Genomic DNA, 21644 nt, shown 5'->3' with positions numbered 1-21644 from the left:
GATCACTCTTGTTATGGTTTGTGTATAGTTGTCCCCTTAGAACCTCACACAGTCTTGGGGCAGCTTCTGGAGTTTGTGATTGATTGCTGTGGGTGTGGGTGCTGTGCCTGCCCTGGGGCAGGTAATTTGCATTACAGTGTAAGGAGGGAAGAGAAGCTAGCTGCTTGAGCTGCTGCTACTCCTCCTTTTTGCTCTCGCTCTTTGCCTCCACCATGAAAGGTTGCTTTCTGCTGTGTGCTGCTCTGCCTTGGACCCAGCTAAATATGGACTGAAACCTCCAGTAACTGTGAGCTACATAAACCTTTCCTTCCTTCAATTTGAGTGTCAGGTATTCATCCCATCAACAAGAGAAGAGTAACTAAAACAATTCTGGAGGTTAGTATGGACATGTCACAAAAAAACTACAAATAGAAATTCAATTTAGCTCATATGTGGGCACATGTGTTCAAGTTAACAACTTCAACTGCTATTAGTAACTTCTAGGTATCTCCCCAGATAGAACAGTGATGCATGCATACCGATGTGCACAGCTGCACAATTCACAGCAGCTAACTCTTGGAAATGGCCCTACATGCCCATCAACAGATGAACGGATAAAGAACATCACATGGTTCCCTGATATGTGAAACCCAAAATACAAATAAGGAGCAAAATAAGAGAAAAATCATAAGTAGGGAGATCTTTTTCAAAGGGAAAAAGATCCCCAGGCCTGCCATGCTGGCCCCGCCCTGGGTGTGCTGGTGTGCGCCTGTAATCCCAGGATTTGGAAGACTGTAAACAGGAGGATCACTACAAGTCCAACCTGCACAGTGAGACCCTGTATACCCTGTATGCCCTGTCCTAAGTACAAACACTCACACACACACACACACACACACACACACACACACATAAGTACAAAAAAAAAAAAAAAAAAAAAAAGGAAAAAGGAAAAAGATATAAGAGATGGAAGGAGGGGGAAGCAATAGGAGATAGGGGGATAGGAAAAAACTAAAGAATTGAAGCAAAACAAAACATAGAAATGGAGCCTTTGCACCAAATGGGAAAAGGATCAAGAGTTGGAAGAAGTGAGGAAAAAAGGGAGGGGCATGGGAAAAAGAGAATTAAGATGTATTATGTACATGTGACAATTCCCCAAGATGGATGCAATCATACACTGAAAACATGTACTAATACATTTTTAAAAACAATAAATATATTCTCATTATAAAAAAAAAATCAGAGAACAGGGCTGGTGAGATAGCTCAGCAGACAAAGTGCCTGCTTAGGCAAGCACAGGGACCAGGGTTCCATGCCTGGCACCACATACGGCACCAGCCCTGCCCTCAGGTGCGCGGAGCCAGCCACTGAGACCAGGCGTGGTGGTGCACGCCCGTAATCCCAGCACTGGGGAGACTGAAAAAGAGGCTCACTATGAGTATGAGCTGTGTAGTGAGATCCTGTGCCAAATACATAATAAATAAATCATATAATATAATATAAAAATGGCACTAAGCATTTACAATTCCACCACCTAGACACAACTGTAACATTTTTGCGCACACCCATGTAGGCCCTTTTCTGAACTTACAAGTATATAACGATAAAAATTTGTTTTTGCTTTTTAAAATATTGCCAAAAAGGGAAACTTTTTGTAATATGTATCTTTTCTATTTCATTTACTATACTCATAGGGTTCTCTACCCAAATTCTTCTCAGAGTACCTCACAGAAAAGAATGTGGCTGACCATCTTCTCAACTCTCTCAAGGACAATACAAAACCAGCGGCATTTAGGCGCGTGTCCTTCTAGCTGTGCATCATACACAGTGGCTGCCTTAGGGCAGGCTCCCCGCCCTGGCACAGGCCACATCCTGGGCTGGGCGGTTCTCTGCTGTAGGCGGCTGTCCTCTGCAAGGCAGGGCATTTGGCGCACCCTTGTCTCCGCTCATCCTCCCCAGCGGAGACAACCAAATTGTCCCCAGACACTGCTAGTGTCCCTGATGGGCGCGATCACTATTTTAGGCATTAGGACTTAATTCCCTGCCAGAGCTCCACTGAGCTGGGCTGTCAGGTGCTCTCCAGAGAGAGCAGAACTACATTTCCCGTGGGGAGATGCTTACGCGGCCTCAACTTACTGCTGCTATAAATAGCAACGAGATGCTTACACTTATCTTTCAGCACTTGTCCAAATACCTTCAAGTTCTTGCAACCTTTTAAATATGACAGCTTGGGTGTGGTGGCAGATGGAGGTTGAGGCAGGAAGATTACAAATTCAAGCCCAGTCTGGGGGCAGTGCAGCAAGTTCTTGTCTCAAAATAAAAACTCAAAAACAGTCTGAGGAGGTAGCTCCATGCAAAGGCGCTGGTTTCAAATCCTAGTACCGTGCGCACGCATGCGCACACACACGCGCAGAGTCTGAGCTAGAAAAATCATCCCCAACTGTCAGGCCCGTACCTTTTGTTTGCTCCAACTCGACAACACATGTCAGCCACAGTTGCTGATTATATGTAGACAGCGGATTTGAACGTATTTGGATTGGCTTCAGCTGAAGTAAAAGAAAAGAAAGCAATTCATGTGACCATTTCATTGAAAAATACCACATCTTACCATGCAAAATTTATATTTAGCAAAAAGGCCTGAGCATTAGCTCTGAAAAAACAGCTTTCCTTTTGACAATGTAGAGTAATGCTGCCTTCCAGAAGGAAGGACGCACTCCTAGCTGCTAGTAATTCCCATTTCATCAAAACCTGAAAGCAGGTGGTTTCTACCACCTGGAGCCTTGGGACAACACACATCCTCAAACACAAGAAAAAGCCATCTTCGGGCCGGCCAAACAGCCCAGCAGATTAAAGCACCTGCAAGCAGGCGCAGGGGCAGGGGTTCAATCCCAGGGCCTGCTGTGCCAGGCCCACCCCCGGGGCACACTGAGACAGCAATTGAGACTGGGCGTGGTGGTGCCCACCTGTAATCCCAGCTCTTGGGAGGCTGTAAACAGGCAGATAGATCACTACCAGTCCCATCGATCTACTAGTGAGACCCTGAACACCCTATAGACCCTTCCCTAGAAAGCCATTTTGGGGTAAAGAATGAAAACAGCAGAATGAGGGACACAGAATAACAAAAGACACCAAGGAAGCACATTCATATGCACAAGGTAATGTGTCTCAATAATTCTTTCTTCACTATTATAGTAAGCCAGACATGTCACTGTTTAGCATCCCTTATTTTTTAGCTTTATCCATTAAAGTCTCAATGCCTTGGAAAGAAAAAATAGACAGGGCTATGTTGCCAGTGATCTTTCTGCAGTGTCTTGTATGTTTTATTTTATTGGTACAATTTAGATATACACAATGACAAAATTCATCATAGGGAGTTTGTGCCTATACATGATACATCTTGCTGCTGTTTTTCCCCCTCTGATACCCCTCCCTTTTCAACCCCCGTTCCTCTTTTCCTTATTAACAAAAACTTTGTTCACATTTTTTCTTGTCCCTTCTTTCCTTTCCCCTTCCCCACTCCTTTGTTCACCTCATTTGAACATTCTCAGTTTCCCAGTATCTGTTGTACATTTTCATTCTTTATTTACACTTTGTTTCTCACACTAGAGAAATAATGCAATATTTAAACATGTGTGTTTCAAGGGCTGGCCAGATAGCTCAGTGGACTGGGCTGGATCCCCAGCATGCTGTGCAGACCCCACCCTGGGGTGCGCTGAGGCCGAGATTAAGACTGGGCGTGGTGGCACACACCTATAATCCCAGTGCTTGGGAGGCTGAGAACAGGAGGATGACTACGAGTCTGATCTGTGTAGTGAGACCCTGTAGGCCCTGTACTAAATACGTTAAAAAAACCCATGTGTGTCCAATTTATGTCACTTAGGAGTATGGTCTCAACATGCATCTATTTAGCTAGAAATGTCTCAAGAGTAGCACTTCATGGTAAAAGAAGAAAAAAAAAAGAAAGAAAGAAACCCACATCTTCTTTATGCACTCATCAGCTGATGGTCATCTGGATGGCTTCCAAGATTTAGCTATTACAAACTGTGCCGCTATAAACATGGGTGTGCATATGTCTCTGTGGTATGATGCTTCTAATTCTTTTGGGAAGATACCAGGAAGAGAAATAGCTGGGTCAAATGTATCTCTGGTCCTAGTTTTTTGAGGACTCTCAACACTGATTTCCACAGTGGCTGCACCAGTCTACACTCCAATAGTACAGAAGGGCTCCTTTTCGGCCACAGCCCGTCCAGAGTTTGTTAGTAGTTGATTTCTTGATAATAGCTATGCTTTCTGGAGTGAGATGGACTCTCAGCATTAATTTGCATCTCTCAAATGGCAAGTGATATTAAGTATTTTCTCATACATTTATTTGCTCTGCAGTATCTTGTCAAACAATATTGGTGTTTTATTGGCGTCTAACAGCAGGGGGACACACTGGCTGATTAAGGTACCAAGCTGCAGTTCCAAAGCAAAGTATCATGTAAGGGCATCATCTTTGCAAGTGAATATTGTATTTTAATGTACAAAATGGGTCTCAAAAAAACTCCTGAGACCAAAGACTTGTCAAAAACCAACCAGCAAAGAAACCTATCAGAAGACAAGATACTATCTTTCTGAAAGAGGAAGGTCTCTTGGAAGTAAGTCCATTCAGTGGGACAGCTACTATGCTCAATGTCAAAGAGAAGCTTACACCCTAAGAAGCAGAAATATAGAAGACCAGCTACTGTCAGGGAACTCCTACTGTCAGCCCCTCTCCAAATCAAACCATCTGCTCAAGAGCTAAAGAAAATACAGGAACACAGACCTGAGTTGGACAAATACGGTAAGAAAGGTTCAGAGACCTAAGTAGTCATCGTTAAAGCTTATAAGCTAATTGTACTTAAGAGATACAATGAATCTGGATGAGTTAATTACTCTTTGGAAGTGAATTACTACTCCCTAAGGGGGAATACATCCATATTTCTTAAGTACCTAGGTATTTATTACAGCAGAAAAAATAATTTTAGCAAGAAAGAACCAAGAGGCCAACAGCTGATGGTAGAATAAAAAAATATGTGTATAGAGATTGGAGTGAGGCTCAGCATAAACCACCGCCTGGCATTCACAAGCCCTGGGTTCAATCCCCAGTACCAGAAAAAGGGACGAGATACTGCTTCAGACACAAATTGCAGGCCAAGCCAGTCTATCTTCAAGATCCTCTTAGCAGAGCCATTTCCCAGTGACCTGAAGTTCATAAGTTCCCACAACCCCACTTAGCCTCAGCCTTACCTTTTTGCTATTATTTAGTGAAAAATTAGCTGCAGAAGTCTGGATCACTTTGGGTCCTAAAAAGTAAAAAAAGAGAAGGAAAAAAGCACTTATGTCTATATCATAATTTACTGATTTTAACTTTCAAATGCCAAGAAACACTCATACATTATACCTGCCTGGTCATTCTTTAGATCTCATAAATGTAGGTAAAACACACAGACAGACACAGGTCAGCCACGGCGCTGTGCACCACAACTGCCCTGCACGGATCAAGGCTGACTGGGGCTTCCACAGCAAACCCTGTCCAGAGCTCTCAATGAGGGCTGTCCCTACAGCACATGGCACCACGGTGGTTGTTACTATGCTGACATCCACTAAGTAGTCTGTGAAGTACAAAGAATTCTTCCAAACCACAAAGACACACATATGTATTCATCTAATTGATCCAGTCTTGCAAAAACATTTTATTAAATAGAGAAATATAACAAAGCATGATATATGCTAACGTAAGCATCCAAGAATAAATCTTTTGCTGACCAGAAGTAAGAGGTATAGAAGTTGCACAAGGGCCGGCCAGATAGCTCAGTGAACTAAAGCACCTGCTTAGGCAGCGCACAGGGGTTGGGGTTCGATCCCTGGGCCTGCTGTGCTGCCCCACCCCCAGGGCATGCTGAGATGGTGATTGAGACTGGGCATGGTGGCACGTACCTGTAATCCTAGAGTTTGGGAGGCTGAAAACAGGAGAATCACTACAAGGCTGATCTATGTAGTGAGACCCTGTAGGCCCTATAGACCCTGTACTAAATACAAAAAAAAAAAAGTTGCACAATTTCCATTTTACCAATTTTTTTAAATCATGGGTGAAAGATAACATAAAATCAGCATTACTATCTTACCTTTTATTTTCTTAGACAGGGACTTGCTTTATAGTTCAGGCTAGCCTGAAACTCACTATGGAGCCCAGCCTGACCTCCAACTCAATCAATCCTTCTGCCTCAGCCTCCCAAGTGCCGGGGTTTTAGGAGTGTGCCACCACACACAGCCCATCTTAACCAATGTTAAGTGTATACTTCAGTAGCAGTAAGTACATTCACACTGTGCAACCATCACTACTGTCCATACCCATAACTCTTCGTTTTGTAAAACTGAAACTCTATCCCTAAAAACAGTAACTCCTTATGCTACCTCCCCTTAGCTGCTTGCAAACACCTTCCTATCTTCTCTCTTTCTGATTTGTACTTCCCAATATGTCTCATGTAAGCAGAATGACACCGACATCATATTTGTCTTTCGTGACTAGCGTAGACCACTTCATATAACATCAAGATTCATCCACATAGTAGCATGTGTACAAATTTCCTTAAGGTTGAGCCCCTATTGCTGCCACCCCTACCGTCAGTGAGTGAGCAAAATGGCCACTCTCTCTCCTTTGCTCCCCAGGCTATGCACAGCCCAAGTTTCAGTTGAGGTAGGAAAGTAGCCTTCTGAAGCACCATGTTTATGAGGAAGGTTAAGCTTCGCTGTCAGTTACCTTTTGCTGCGAAGTGCACCCATGAAATAGACAGCTCCTAGAAATCACTCAATGAAACTTTACTTAAGAGGATAAAGAAAGAAGGCAGGTGTGGTAGTGCAGGCTGGTGAGTCCAGCGACTGGGAAATAAGGCTAAGGCAGGAGAATCATAAATTCAAAATCAGCCTGGGAAACCTAGCAAGACCTGTATCAAAATAAAAAGGACTGGGGATGTAACTCAGTAGAGTGCCCTGGGTCCAATTCTCAGTATGAAGGGGAAGAGAGGGGGCAAGGAAGGGAAGAGAAGAAAGAAGAAGAAAAGAAAGAAAGAAGTGAAAGAGAAACAGCTATTTTCCAACATGTACCAGGCTCCTGTTGCCTGCCCTCTAGACAGGATTGAGACCCAGTTTCTGAAAACCTTGTAAAAACTACTGAAAGCCACTTGGGTCTGTGTTTTTGGACAGTGGCCAACCTAGAGCATTTCAGATTGGGTGGGCTCAGGAAGCCTTCAGGGCAGGTCTGGTTTGGCTTGAGGATCTGGGGATTGAACCACAGTATCATAAGCCTGACTGCTTTGTTTAAGCAGACACTTAAACAACTGAGCTAAGGGGCAGGCCCCCTCAGAGGCTTTTTTTTTTTTTTTTTTTTGTGGAACCAGGGCTTGAACTCAGGCCCTTGTGCATGCCAGGCAAGCGCTTATTCTACTGAGCCATCTCCCTGGCCCCTCAGAGGCTTTTTTGAAGCCCAGATCATCACAGTACAGCTCTTCCCTCCAAATAACTTGCATGGAGCAGCAAGGTGCCCTCGAGCAAGGGCAAAGGTACAGCTGCAGGCACCCAGTCGGAACCACCAAGCTACTGCCAGCCATCTTCCTGGGGCCCTGCCAAGAGCTCAAGGGGGTCACCAGAGCACCACCTGGGCCCCCACTCCACTATCACCCCATGCTCGTAGCTATGACCCTCAGCTTTATTCACTGCATCAAGACCTCGGGGCAGCCTGTCTATCCATCAGGGAGTGGATTCTGGATTCCACAGAACCTAACAGACCAGGACTGTTTACTTGGCCAATAAATGGCAGGTGACCAGGCTGCCAGTGCTGCCAAGCTGAGGAGGGGCCTCTGGTTGCTGGCTAGGACATGGCCACAGGGACTCGGCCTGCTCGCTGAAGCACAGGGCCAGCCCCATCTGCCCTGTGGCTCAGGAGGAAGGGGCTCACCTCTGCCCACACTGGACCACAGGGGAAACAAGAGGCACTCTGGGCCGGCCGAGGCATGGACACCATGGGGGCTGGGAAAGAGGAAATGATGGCATGCTTAGAAACGAAACTTACCTCTGATCCCAACAAAGACGGTCAGACCAAAGCAGATGAAGAAGACCACAAACACGAGCACAAAGTGGCGCTTGGACAGTGTGTAGAGCCGCATGGGCGCCAGCCTGGGGAGAGAAGCCAGGGGTGAGGGATGGTCAGGGAGATGCAAAGAGCCCACAAAGAACAACTCGCAAGGCCCACAAGCCTGCCCAGGCCGCCACCTTCCCATCCTAAGCCTTCACCTCAAATGTAGACCTGCTTCGAGACCAGCTGACCTACTCTGACAGCACAGTCTCAAGGACCCGGTGACTTCTTCAGGAATCAGATCATTCCAGTCTTTGGAGTCAAGCCCCTCCACCCTGATCTGCACAAGGTATGTCAAACCCAACCTCAGAGCAGGAGAACATGTGGGGCTTCTCTGCTCAACAGCACATGTGGCACCGCAACACAGAGGCAGCCTCTCCCTCTCCCTCCCCCCCCTCACACACACACACACACACCACACACACACACACACACCACACACACACACACACACCACACACACACACCACATACACATACACACACCCCCTCCCACTTCAAGAGTATAGCCCCAGGGCAACCATGGTAGAGACTGACACAACCACAGGGCTTAACGGGAGTCATCTGAGGCACACGGGCCAGGCTCTGAGGGCCTCCCTCAGGACTCATCCCTAGCCCAGCTGGACTGCCAGAGGCTGCTTTTGATACCCACAAAGCAGTGGCCTGCAGATCTTTGTGAGTTAGGCCAGCCACCAAGGAAGCCCACTCAGAGGCTGAAGCCTAAGAAACCTGGTCAGAAGAAAATGCGGGGGTGAGTAGGGATCACCTCTTCCTCAGAGTGCCATATATAAGGACAAGCACACAAGTTTGTAAAGGGCCAGATGACAAATACCTGTGGCTTGTGCACACTACAGGTACCTGGCTCTGCCTTCCACAGTGGCCAAGCACCATGTAAGTACAGGCTCATGTCTGTGTTCCTGTTAACTTCACTTATACACCGATGTGGGTGGGGCTCAGCTGACCAACTACCCAAAGAGACGGATCCCAAACCAAGGAACTGAGCCTGGCTGTGGCCTTGCTTTAATGTCCATGTGTGGCAGGCAGTTCCACACTTTTCTGGCTGGGACTGAGAGTAGCAGAAAGGACCTGACTCTTGACAGGCGTGGCCTGAGAAGGAAGGAAGGGTTGTTGACTCTTCCATTTGTGCACACCCTCCCTTAAACACCCAAGACTGGGCTGACGGGCAGAAAACCAGCTGACAGGACAGTCTCAGGGCAAAGGTGAAGTCAACTAATCACTGTGGCTCTGACGTGGCCTTGCTGACACCAAATGGCCAGTGTGACCACAGAGGACATGCACACTGCCCAGGAAACTTTCAGATCAGTGTCACTGGGCTCACTGAGGGACAGAGCCAGTAAAGGCTTCTCTGGGACCCCAGTCCAAATGCTGACCCACAAGTGACCCTGCCTGGCATGAGAACAGAAGGCAGTCCTACACATGGACTGATCTGGGCACCGAGGACTTCTGCATCAGAGCTAGAGAGAGCCACTGGGACAAGGCCCAATCCTCTTGATGAACCCATGGGGAAAACGAGGCCTAGAGACAAGAGAGCTGCCCCAGGCATCGCAGCTCTGGCCTTTGGCAGCGCCTGCCACTCCAAGTTCTGTGACTGCCCTTCTGGAAAAGCCCTGTGGAATGTGTGACTGGAGAACCAGCACCTCCTGTGCCCGTCTTGCCACCCAGGGTGAAGTCTGCCACCTAGCTTCTTTGCACAATGTTTAATACACAGAGGGCCAAGGGCCATTCTATATAATGTTGTGGGGAAAATCATTTTGTAATTAAATTGTAATTAGGGCTTATCTGAGGCCTAGTATTTTGCCATGTGAACTGACTGCAGCATGCAGAAATGTAACTCTGTGTACCACAGGTCATAGTTGAGACCTCTGCAGTCCCATGAGGCTGTGACACCGTAGGGCAAGATTATGTCAGCTGAAGGCACACACACACAAAAATGTTTTGCTTGGAGGGAAAGGACAAACTTTTTAGTAACCTGCCATCTCTGCCCACCTTCCATATCCATGTAAGATCCTCGGTAGATTAAGGTCACACTGCCCTGAGTCGTTCAATAATCCCACCCCACTTCCTGCAGTGTAAATGTGAGAGATAAATACCAAGGCTCTGGCAGCCTCCTGGCCTTTGCTCCCCTGAACAACTGGTCACCCCAGATTCCTGCTGCATTGCTACTTGTCCCTTGCTCTTTCTTTTCACTGTGCACTGTGACACCTTGCAGGAAACTGGGGATTCACTGCAGGGATCCCCGCTGGTGCTCTACTCTAGAGGAAGATTTCTGTGTAACCGCACAGGACACACTGATGTTTAAAAACACCCAAAGCTAGAGTGACTGGATGGTGGGGAAACGCCAACAGAGTTCAGCTATGGTACGGCACTGGTGCTGACATGCTGCCAGTTTTGATTCATGCGCCAGGTTACCTGAGACACTGACATCAGGGCAAGCTGAGGAAAGGTCCACAGAAGCACTCTGTGCTCTGGGCCACTCTGCTGTGAATCTAAAACTGTTGTGAGAAATTCCACCAAGCCACCCATGAACTTTCCCATTAAACCAGCCTCAGGGCACCTGTCCCTGGAAATAGGAACTGTCCCAGGCCTGAGCAGCCACAGCCAAGCGGGAACTGAAACTAGAGAAAAACAGCATAAGAATCAGAAGCAGAAAAGCAGAAGCAGAATGAGAATCATTAAACATTTAGATTTTTAAAGCACATCATTGACACCCTAAAAACATAGCTACTCAGCAGATGGGAAGGAAGGCCGAGAAGCCATTAAGAAAAGGCACCGCAGCACAATGCAAATGTGGCAGCCGACAGACTGCCAGGCTATGCACCACCTTGGTCCTTGGAAGCCTCCATCCTTTCCCTTCCTTAAAACTTCCAGTGATACTCAATTTATTAGAAAATTTCTAGGGACAGGAACTCAAAGGAAAAAAGACCCAAAAGTAAACTGACCCCTCAGCTTAAGAAACACAACCCTCAGGGCTCGCCGACTGCAGAGCGTGGGCCACAGGCCTTGCCTTCTGCAGTCTTTGCGTCCTCACAAATGGCAAGCCTTGCAAGGAGGTCAGGACCAGAAGCCCCAGCCTGCAGGGCTAAGGCACATCCAGATGGCATCCAGGCAGGGCAACACTGTCTGGACCTCCCTCCTTGGTCCTGTCTCCTCTCCCCTCCCCACCTAAAAGCCTTGCATCAGGTGTGGAGGTCTATGGTCACACTACCCTGACCGTGTCCCTTCTCATCTGACTCAGATGGGGGATACTGACCAATGCCTGCCATCCAAGTATTCTTGGAAGCTGAGGAAAAGATCACAACTTCAAACCCAGCCTGGGCAATTTAATGACAGTGAGACTGTCTCAAATTTAAAAAAAAAGGCAGTGCTATGGTTTGTGTGTATTTGTCCCCCCCAAAGCCTTAGGCAGTCATTGGGGCACAGTTCAAAAGTCTGTGAGTAATTCATGATCCAAGGCTGGGATTATGGGTCTGAGTACTGCTGGGGTTATGGGTGTGAGTGCTACACCCGGCCTGGGGTGGACAGCCTGAATGTAAAATAAGAGACAGACAGATTTGCTCTCTGTAGCCATTGTTGTCACAACTCCTGTTTGCTCTTGCTGTCTTGCTGCCTCCCACTGCCATGAACTGCTGTTATCTGCCACGTGCCAGTCTGCCTTGGAGCCAGCTGACTATGGACTGAAACCTCCAGTAACTGTGAGCTAAATAAACCTTTCCCTCCTTCATTTTGGGGGTCAGGCATTTGTCCCAGCAACAAGAGAAGAGTAACTGAGACAAGCAGGGAGAGCCTGGGGATGTAGCACAGTGTGAAAGCCCTGGGTTCAATCCCCAGTATCACAATGGATGGATGGATGGATGCTGTGAACCAAAACATAAGTTGACGTCTGACTTTCATCACCCCACCCTGTCTCAGATATATTATAAGGTGAAAACTGTTGCTCACAGTCAAAACAGCAACTATTTTGAGACACCAAAGTAAGCTGGATCAAATGGAAACTCTAGGTTCAGCTTGTTAAGGCATCTCCACACTGATTTTCACAGCAGGCACACCAGCTACACTCCCCGCATCAGTGAAGAAGGGTCCCTTCTTCCCCACAACCTCGCCAACATTTATTACTGGTTATTTCTTGATGACAGCCTTTCTTTCTGGAATGAGATGAAATCTCAGAGCTGTTTTAATTCACGGATCTTGGAGGACCAGTAATGTTTAACTTTGTTTCTATACATTTGCTATTTGTACTTCTTTATTTGAGAAATGTCTATTCATTTCAGAAAAGCCTCATTTCAAAAGGCCCATTCTTTGGACTGGGTCTTTAAATTTGGGAAGTTTGCTTTTTTTGGTAATTTATTATATTTTCTAGATATTAGTCCTTTGTCTGAGGAATAGCTAGTAAAAAAAATTTCCTGAAAAGAGTTAAAAGCATTATACCACAGCAATATATGAACACCCAAGTTTATAGCAGCACAATGTATAATACCTAAATCTTGCAAACAACCTAAGTGTTCAATATTGGATGAATAAAGAAAATGTGTTTTTAAAAATATATAATGGAATACTACCCTGCCGCGAAGAAGGATAGGCTTGAGGTTTTTTTGGTAAATAGATGCATCCTAAGACTATACTTTTTAAGTGACATAAAATGAAATATCATATTGTTTCTTCTGTATGAGAAATCAAAAAGCCCAAATAACTAAAATGAATGATAGATATTGCGAAGCAGCTCCTTGAAAGAAGAGCGACTGTCTCCATTTTGACTGAGCCTGACCCCATTTCCTCGTATTGTTCTGTACAGAGCTGGCTAGGACTTCTGTTTATCCTTCAACTGGCCCTAAGCAATGTATATTGGTCTAGCTGAGGTGCTGGTGATAGTCTTTGAAGGTGGCATGAATGTTTCCCTGGTAACCTGTACCTGCTGCTCTTTAATGTGAGCCAGGTCGAGACAGGACAAAGAGCCAATGCTCCAATGTGCCGCCAGCTGGGATCGAGCCTTGAGACAGAGGCTATGACTTCCTGGGGCTTGAAAGACTACATCAAAGCTGAAGCACCAGACTCCCCAAAACATTAGATACTATCTCAATGACATAATAGTCCAATGCAGATGACTCTCCCTGCATATCCTCTCTGCATATGGCAGAGGTAAATGTAGGCCACCCACCTAGCTCAGCTCACAGTAGTCGCCTTCTTCCCACAATTCTCAGTCACTCCTCCTCAAGCCACACCCTCACTGAATAAAAACCGGGTGAGGCCCTGGGTCGCTCTCTTTGTTCTGGAAAGCCATCTTCCTGGCTGGACTTAGAGCCCCTTGGCTCCCCAATGATTGAAAATATATTTTAGCATCTTTATTTTCACCGTGGGTTGCATTAAAGGTGGTAGATTGGAATTAACTTGATGGGATTCCAATAATATAACTTTGGGATTACAAATACTGGCTTCTTGGACTGAGATGAGGACCTGGAAGTGCCTCCTAAAACAAGGAAAGAACAAGTAGGGAATCAAAGGGAAAAATGGAAACAAAGCTTTATAAATGAGGGGAACAAGAGGGGAGGGGAATGGAGAAAAAAAGAATCAAGATATATCATGTACAGGTACAAATTCCCTACAATGACTGTGATCATTGTGTGTATCAAAAGTGTGCCAATAAAATTATTTAAAATAGGGGCCGGGGAGATGGCTCAATAGAATAAGTGCTTTCCTGGCAAGCACAAGGGCCTGAGTTCAATCCCCGGTTCCACCAAAAAAAAAAAAAAAATTATTTAAAATAAAACAAAACAAAGCGGAAGTTAGCAGCCTTTGCCCAAACCACTTGGAGACCAGCTTGGTGAAGACACCGGCATGGGCACTCGCGTCCTGACCCAGGCACCACTGATGGCTCTGCCTCCAGCCCATCTCACCCACCCACTGAAGTGCTCAGGTGTTCCTAATTACCTACTGGATAAGTCAGTGACCAAGACAGCCTGTCACCTTCACTGATCAGACCAGGCTGGGGAGATAGTTCAGTGGTCTAAGCGCCTGCCTGGCAAGTGCAAGGACCCAGGTTTGATCCCTGGTACGTGCCATGATGGGCATCTGGTCTTGGTGGCACATGCCTGTACCCCAGCAGTGGGGACGCTGAGACAGGAGGAGTGCAAATGGTGTAGCGAGACTCTGTACCAAATAAATAAATAAATAAATAAATAAATAAATATTGTTAAATTTTAAAAAATCAGATCAACAGGAATCTTTTTCTGCAACCTCTACAGGCAAGACCATTTTTCAGAAAACACAGCCCACCACCAAAAGAATTCTGACCCACAAGCTGTGCATCACCTCCACGCTCTAACTCCATGAACTTCTTGAAATTCTCCAGTCCCAGATTCTGATGCCAAGTTTTGTGGATGCTCCAAACCCAGCTATCTGCTTCTCAGCTAATCATCCTGCCCGCCTTCACGTATCACCCCAGGCTCCCTGGCCAGCCCCGCTCCACTACGGAATAACCTCACTATGAAACAACCAAGCATTTTCACTTAGAAGTCCCACATCATTTCATGGCCAACAGCTTGGAAATTGAGCTCACTGAAAGACAAAATAACACAAAATGAAACACCTGCCTCCACTCCCTACCTCTTGCCTCTATCCTTTCATTGCCATGTCCTAAAACTTTGAAGTCATCTTGGATGTCCCCTTCTGTTTACCCCACATGTTGAGCTAGCCAGACAGCAGAATCCCTGCTCCCGAGTCCTCTCCATCCCCAACATGACCCGCACGCTGTGCAGGCTCTCAAAAACTCATTCCAGAATTATCACCCCTGTCTCCCTCAACCATTCCACTGTGGGTTTTTGGTTTGGGTTCTTTTGTGGTACTGAAGAGTGAATCTAGTGCCTTTGCAGTGAGCTATATCCCTCCCTCCCTCCCTCCCTCCCTCCCTCCTTTTTTTTATTTTGAGACAAGCTTGCTAAACTGCCCAAGCTGGGCTTACACTTATGATCATCTTAGCTCAGCTTCCCAGAGTGCTGGAGTTACAGGCATGCAAAACAACGCCTAGCTCTCTTGTGGTTTTCACAGTCCCTGTAATCGCCTACTTCAGCACAGAAAGCGTATGGTAGCGCCCTGCTGCCCACTCAGTCAAATTTAAACTCCTCCCCAGGGCTTTCAAGTGCCCTGGAGGGAAATCCTTCTCTACAGTTCCAATCCAACTCTTGTGAGTCACCCCCTCCTACAGTCATCACTGGACCTTCTGCTGTGAGAACCCAGCACACTCCCACCTTCCATTGGAGGACTCACTTATGCTGCTTAGGGGGCTTGCCCTAGGGCTCTGAGCTACTAAGTGCCAACACCTCAACTTCAGCAGCAGTCTTCAGACCTTAAACATCCTCATGCATCCCAACACGTGGGGCCCTGCACATTGCTCTGTGGATTTGAGACTCTGTCTTCTCCCCATCAAACCATCTAATCTTAACCTTCCTTCAAGCATACCTTGTGTGTCACCTGCTGCATGGTGCATTAGCCACCCCAATCGCTAGACCATGGCAACAGGTGTATCTGCTTCTGTGGCTGAGCACCAGAAAAAGCACCACCCTGGCTGCACAGACACCAGGCCTGGCACATGGTGGACATTCAAAGCAGTCACCAGGTCGAACACCATGGTTATTCCAAAATGTTCATGCAGTGGCCTCAGGTTGGAGGTGAGATGCCGAGATGCCAGGGGAGGCATCTCAGAGCACCCTACGCCCCAGCCAAGGCAGCATGCCTGCTGATGTAGTCTCGTGCCCACCTACCCAAGCAGGAAGATGTCTGTAAACACCTGCAGCACTCGATGGCACTTCATTCTTCCCTGGACTTATATCAGCGTGCTCTCTCACGTGGCTTTTCCTACCCGGCATCCCACATATACCATAAAATCCTGACCTGGATGCATCCCCAGGCCTTGAAAGACCTTCCAAATGCAGGGAAACAGATGGTCCCCTTAGACTTAGGGGGTTCTTTGAAACTAATCTCAGTTTCATGGGTGCTTTAAAACAACAGACATATTTCCTAGAGAAACCCAAAAGCCTTAGCTGGAAAGCCCACTCCCAAATCTGCACTCATAACCACTTCCCAAAGGGCTGCTGCCACATGAGGCAAAGTCAGTGGAGACCCCAATTTACACATGAAAAGTCAGAAAATGACCCCACAGGGTTCTCTGCAGCTTATTGGGGCACAGTGGCCTCCCACTGTTCTCTGCCTCCCCTTCCTTCCCTTCCCTGCTTCGGCCAAGAACTCATCCGGTCTCAAGCTTGAGACCCCAGGTGGGTGGGCACAATTCCCTCAGAAGCATCACACCCAGCCGTCCCCCCTCACCTCCAGACCCCTACTAAACTGCCCATGTGCCGCCTCCCCTGGCGTCCAACAGGGACCGCAGAGAGTGCCCTGCTGGCCCTGAACACGAGCCACGCATTCATGTGCTCCTGCACAGTCTTCCCCCAGACCTGGAAACTCCAATGTTCAGGGGCTCAGGCCAAAACTCACAGACACTGCACAGAGCCTGATGTGGAGAGCAGAAAGACACACAGAAGCTGCCTGGGTCACAGAGACCTGACATAGGGTTGAGGCTAGCCACGCCCCATGTCAACTTCTAGACAGCCGTCATTCACACAGGTGAGCCAAGCCATGTTTCACGAGAGCAGATCAAAATGAAAAAACTGTTGAATACAGTGGCACTCTGAGAGGCTGAGGCGGGAAGACCACAAGTTTAGTCCCACCATTTTTAATTTTTATCTCAAAAAAAAAAAAAAAGTACATAAGATGTAATTCAACATAAAGGCCCTAGGTTTATTCCCTAGTACCGAGGGGAAAAAAAAAGCTTCCCTTGGATACACGTGCAACCCAAGACAAATCAAATTTTAAAATGAAACTCAAGAGAACCAAGTCACCTGGCTGGGAAAAGTGCCTCTCTCCAACCACCTGGAAATGTCATCAGCCAGGGCGGCCAGCAAGTGCGCCCCCTCCCTGCTGTGCACCCACCCTGCCTCAGGTGGGGTATCCCCAACCACTCAGAGACAGCCACTGCCTGCCCACCCCAGGGCTCCATGCCCAAGCCTTGCTCGGGATCTTACGCGGGTGATCAGTGTTTTCCCACATCCCTGGCCTCAGCAACCTGCAGCTGCCACCCACTGGGCTCCAAGGGCCCAGCATGTGCCCTACAGAGGGTGGGCGTCTGAGAACATTATATTCCCTGCACTGTTCCTCACCCTTCTCTAGTCATGTTCTTTTTCCTGTGTTCTACTACATTCTCTCCTATGACCAACTGCTGACCACAAGATTAGACTATTTCCTTCCCCCATGTTGTCTTTCAATGGCATTTGTGGCTCTGGCTTTACCCTGTCTGAGGTGGCCAAAGCAGTTCCACACTCCATGGGTCCAAGAGGCCTTCTGCTGGGTGTCCACCGCAGTGCTCCAGGCCATACTGGCTCTGCCAGTACCCCAGGGCCCTGCTGCCACCATTACAGTCCCCACTCTCTCCTACGTGGGCTACTCAAGGTCCATGAAAACTGCCACTAGAGGAGGATGGGAGGTCCAGCCGTGCACGGGCCCACGGATAGAAAGCCCACAGGATGGGCAGGAGTGGGGGGAGGGGAACGTGAGAGACACCTAAAGGTGGTGACTGTAATGAGAAAGAAGCATGCAAGAGCAACTGCCACCTGTACCCCAACCAGCACCCCAAGCCCCTCTAGGCCTACGCACACACCACCACCCAGGCCTGGGAGGCTGGTGATAGCATCTCTTCGAGCTACTCATCAGTAGGCAGGTATGCCACAGAACACTTCAGTGTTACTAATTTGCTGCTTGTTCATCTGATATCCAGATTGACCACTTTACAATTTACTAATTAGGATCTAAGTTCTGGAAAGGGATTTTTTATATCTCTTGGCCTGTTCTTACATTTTAGTGAAGATTTCAAGGCACTGGCCTGCTGCCTACACCCTGCCTCCCCCCGCCCCCCCCCCCCCGATTTCTAATGCTACAGCAGTGAGCAAGCTAAGCACCTCACAGGGACTCGGTTTCCTCATCTGCGAAAAGGAGATAAGCAGACTATTTACAGGATAGCTGGGAAGTATAAAAAAATAAGTGTCTCAAACAGTGGTGAGAAAGGTAGCAACAACTCAATCACGGCGACTGTTAAAAGTCATAGTTGTCTTCTTTCTCCTGCTTCTAGTATGGGAAAAAGGGTTTCATTATGTTTCCAGGCTGGCCACAAAACCCCAGGCCCAAGCAATCTTCTTGCTTAAGCCTCCTCAGTAGCTGGGACTAAAAGCACCTGTTTTTTCTGTTTCTTATTGGTGAAAATACTGTCTTCACTGGCACAGTATCTCCTAAGATTCACGGTGCAAAGTGCTCTCCCCTCTAGCTCCAACAGAGGAAGGGAAGGGCAGGAGTGAGCACTTCCTGATGCTGCTTGTTATCATGCCAAGGCCTTGGCTGGGGCCCCAGGCAGCAGCAGGCAGACAGAGACTCTGAATCTACCAGTGCACACCCAACCAACACGGTCCTGCACACCGAAATCTCTGCTTCTTAAATAACTTATCATGTAATGAGTCCTAAGAAGAAACTGCTGGGGGGGAAATCAGAGTAAGTCTGAAATTTCAATCAGCCAAATTGAATATATTACCAATAATTTCCTCAGCTACTCAAGAAAGGATTAGGCCTCAGAAAAGCCATTATGTGAATGCTCAAAGCCAACACCCTCCCCCACCACACACACTGTAAAGAGCAGAGTTCTAGAGTCTCAGAAAGTGTGAGCTCATGCGCATCCTTTCCAGCTGGAGCTCAGTGGCTAACACCCAGGAGCTGCCCAGGCCAAAAGGAATAAGGAAGCAGGTCAGGTGCTGGTCAGTGCACCTGATCTTCACACAGGAAGCGCTGGGCATGGCTCCAGCCCAGCGCCAGGCATTGCAGCTGTGCGGGAAGCTCTTTCTCCTGCTGCTCTGCAGGAAACCTGGAGTGCGCCACTGTACCTCAAAGACCTCAAATTCCTAAACCACCACATCCAGAAAACAAGACTCCACTGTCTGTGAGGAATAAGCCTCATCACGTGTGGCTATACAGGGCAGTAACGAGGGGGCCAAGAGCATAGGCCCTGGCCCAACCTCCTGGGTTTCTCAGCTGAGCTTAACAGCTTGACCCTGAGAAACTCATTCAGCATCTCAGTTTCCTTATCTGTAAAATGGGGATAAAACTTCCTCATGGGAGAGTGAGGGTGAGGGTTTCATGATACAAAATGATACAATAGCACTTGGCATACAGTCAACTCTCAAGCTGTTTGTTTCTGGAGATATTTTGATTCAGGAATATATGAATATGAATACATAAATACAGAGGTGTGACCAAAGAGGCAGTGAATATTAAGTAACAAATTTTTAAATTATAGTCTAGAACAATCACCAGTAATCACCCTTGAAATACTACCTGCATCTTCAAACACACTTATGCTACCATTCTTGTCACTTTCCACAGCAGTCCTCAGTCTTCTTTCATGTCTTTTCACGACTTCCTTGATATCCTAAATCAGTTTAAAACATTTATAGCAATTCCTGTCAAATAAAAACATCACAGTGTGTCTATCCACCAAATAAACCAGACCTGCCATGATGCAACTTCTGGCTCTTCCCTTAAAGCAAAGACCATGAAAGATAAACATTTTGAATCCAGGCAGGATATCAAGGCAGCCACAGAGCGCTACTAGACACTCACAAGAAAGGACTCTCAAAACTGCTTCAGAAAGCGGCAATGATGGGACAAACGTGTTTAAAGTGATGGGAAGTATTCTGAAAAGGATTAATGGCATGTCTTTTACGATAACAAAATTTTTTTAACAATCCATTCTCCATATTTTGTGAAAATATTATATATATATATATATATACACACACATTCTAAGAGATCCAATCCTACATAATCCAATAATCCTAAATAACTCTTAAGATGGTAGGAACATACTACTGACCCATGCCTGGTGGCCTCTCAAGCATCCAGGTGTCCCCGAAGCCACAGTAGGCTGCACCATAATTAATTATTGCTAGCAAAAAAGGGGTCTAATATACTTCTGCACAAAAATGCCTCCAGGACAACAGCCATTTTAAAAAATGGCTTCACTCAGGAGGCTGAGGCAAGAGGATCACTGAGAGTTCAAGGCCAGCCTGGGCTACATAAGACCCTGGTTCAAAAAAAAAAAAAGAAAGAAAGAAAGAAAGAAATGACTTGCAGTGTCAAGCCAGACACACACAACACCAACTCGACTGGGATGTTCAGGCTTGGATTTGTAAAGTTTTATTTGCTGCCAACCAAAACCCTTCTGCAATTCCCAAATCATGCCGTTTTGAACCCTGGTCCCCGGAGGCTGTCTGTCGTCCAGATGTCCACACCTCACACTGCGGGCGACAAGTCCTTAACTGAAGCTCTGGGCTGTACTTCCTCCGCGAGACCTTTCCTCGGTTATGGCTTCCCTTCCAGCTAGTGCCCGGTCCGGTAACAGACAGGATGCCCAGCAGCCCCTGGCGGCAGTGGGGACCAAGGTTCAACCCCGCATGCGCGCACACACCTCCTGTTTCCCACAGGAAAGGGACGCTGGACAGCAATCTCAGCAGCTGTGCAGATGGAAGAGGTCGTCGGTGAGAGGACCCCTGAAGCACGCAGCAGGTACCACCCCACGGAACCACAACCCTCAAAGGCAAGGTCCCTTCAGTATTCCCTAAAGTGACAAAATAAACGCTCCTGAAGGCTGTCCCTGAAGTTATCCCCTTCACCCGGATTTGAATGAAAAGATCTTTAAATGTCCACTTGGTCTGGCACTTTATGCAAGTCAGCTTTCTATCATGTGCAGTGACCAAAGCCGAAGAAACGGAGACAAGTGGCCTTTCCTAGACACGGCCCTTGAGCTGAGCACTCCCACCCGCACCGTGCGTTTCTGTCTCCAAAACTCCAAAGTTGTTTGAGCCGCAACACAGTCCTGCCCTGGGCCGCCCCACAAACCTCGAAAACTCGGGGCTTCAACCGCTCAGGACAAACCTCTAGAAACTCCACTAGGCGAGACTCGTCCTTTTAACCTGCCGGGGGACATCGGGAGATGCTGCAGCGTCCAAAGCTGTTTAGGGGACGGAGTCTGCCGGGTCCCCGGAACAGGTTTTCCCTCGTTAAAGCCTCCCCGCACTTCGCAGAATCAAAGTCCGTAGATCGTACAACTCACAAAACTCAGCATCGCAGAGATCTGCCGAGGCCGTGCGGGCCCCGCGGGCCCACGTCAGCAGGAGCCTCCGGCCCAGCCCGGGCTCGGCTGCAGGTCCAACCTAGCGTGCGCCACCGTCTCTGCCGGCTGGGACAGGGCCCCGCCAGCCACCCTGGTCTCCTCCGGGCAAGGGACTCCCGCCTCCGCGCCCGGGACCCCGACTCCGCCCGCCCGGCACTCACGGTTCCATCTCGGCGGCGCCGGCTCGGCCTGGCCACCGCGCGTCCCAAGCACGCAGCTGCAGCCGCAGCCGTAGCA

The 21644-nt window shown here is 47.7% G+C and overlaps 1 protein-coding gene across 2 annotated transcripts in view; it reads right to left on the bottom strand.

The window, feature by feature from the left end:
• Tmem181 (transmembrane protein 181) overlaps positions 1-21644 on the bottom strand; it is a 50162-nt gene that overhangs the window by 27959 nt on the left and 559 nt on the right. The window contains exons 1-4 of one of the 2 annotated variants that reach the window (XM_023712250.1): positions 21569-21638; positions 8069-8172; positions 5248-5303; positions 2435-2525 (exon numbers count right to left, since the gene is read on the bottom strand). In XM_023712250.1, coding sequence (XP_023568018.1) covers positions 2435-2525; positions 5248-5303; positions 8069-8172; positions 21569-21576 — 259 coding nt within the window. In that variant the 5' untranslated portion in view covers positions 21577-21638. Of the gene's footprint in view, positions 1-2434; positions 2526-5247; positions 5304-8068; positions 8173-21568; positions 21639-21644 lie in introns of those variants that run through there. The other variant, XM_023712251.1, reaches the window with a different exon arrangement.

This window comes from Octodon degus, unplaced genomic scaffold (genome assembly GCF_000260255.1).
Source record: "Octodon degus isolate 3935 unplaced genomic scaffold, OctDeg1.0 scaffold00024, whole genome shotgun sequence".
NCBI lineage: Eukaryota > Metazoa > Chordata > Mammalia > Rodentia > Octodontidae > Octodon > Octodon degus.
Note: the sequence above shows the minus strand (reverse complement) of the source record. Positions and strands in the feature narration are given on the sequence as shown.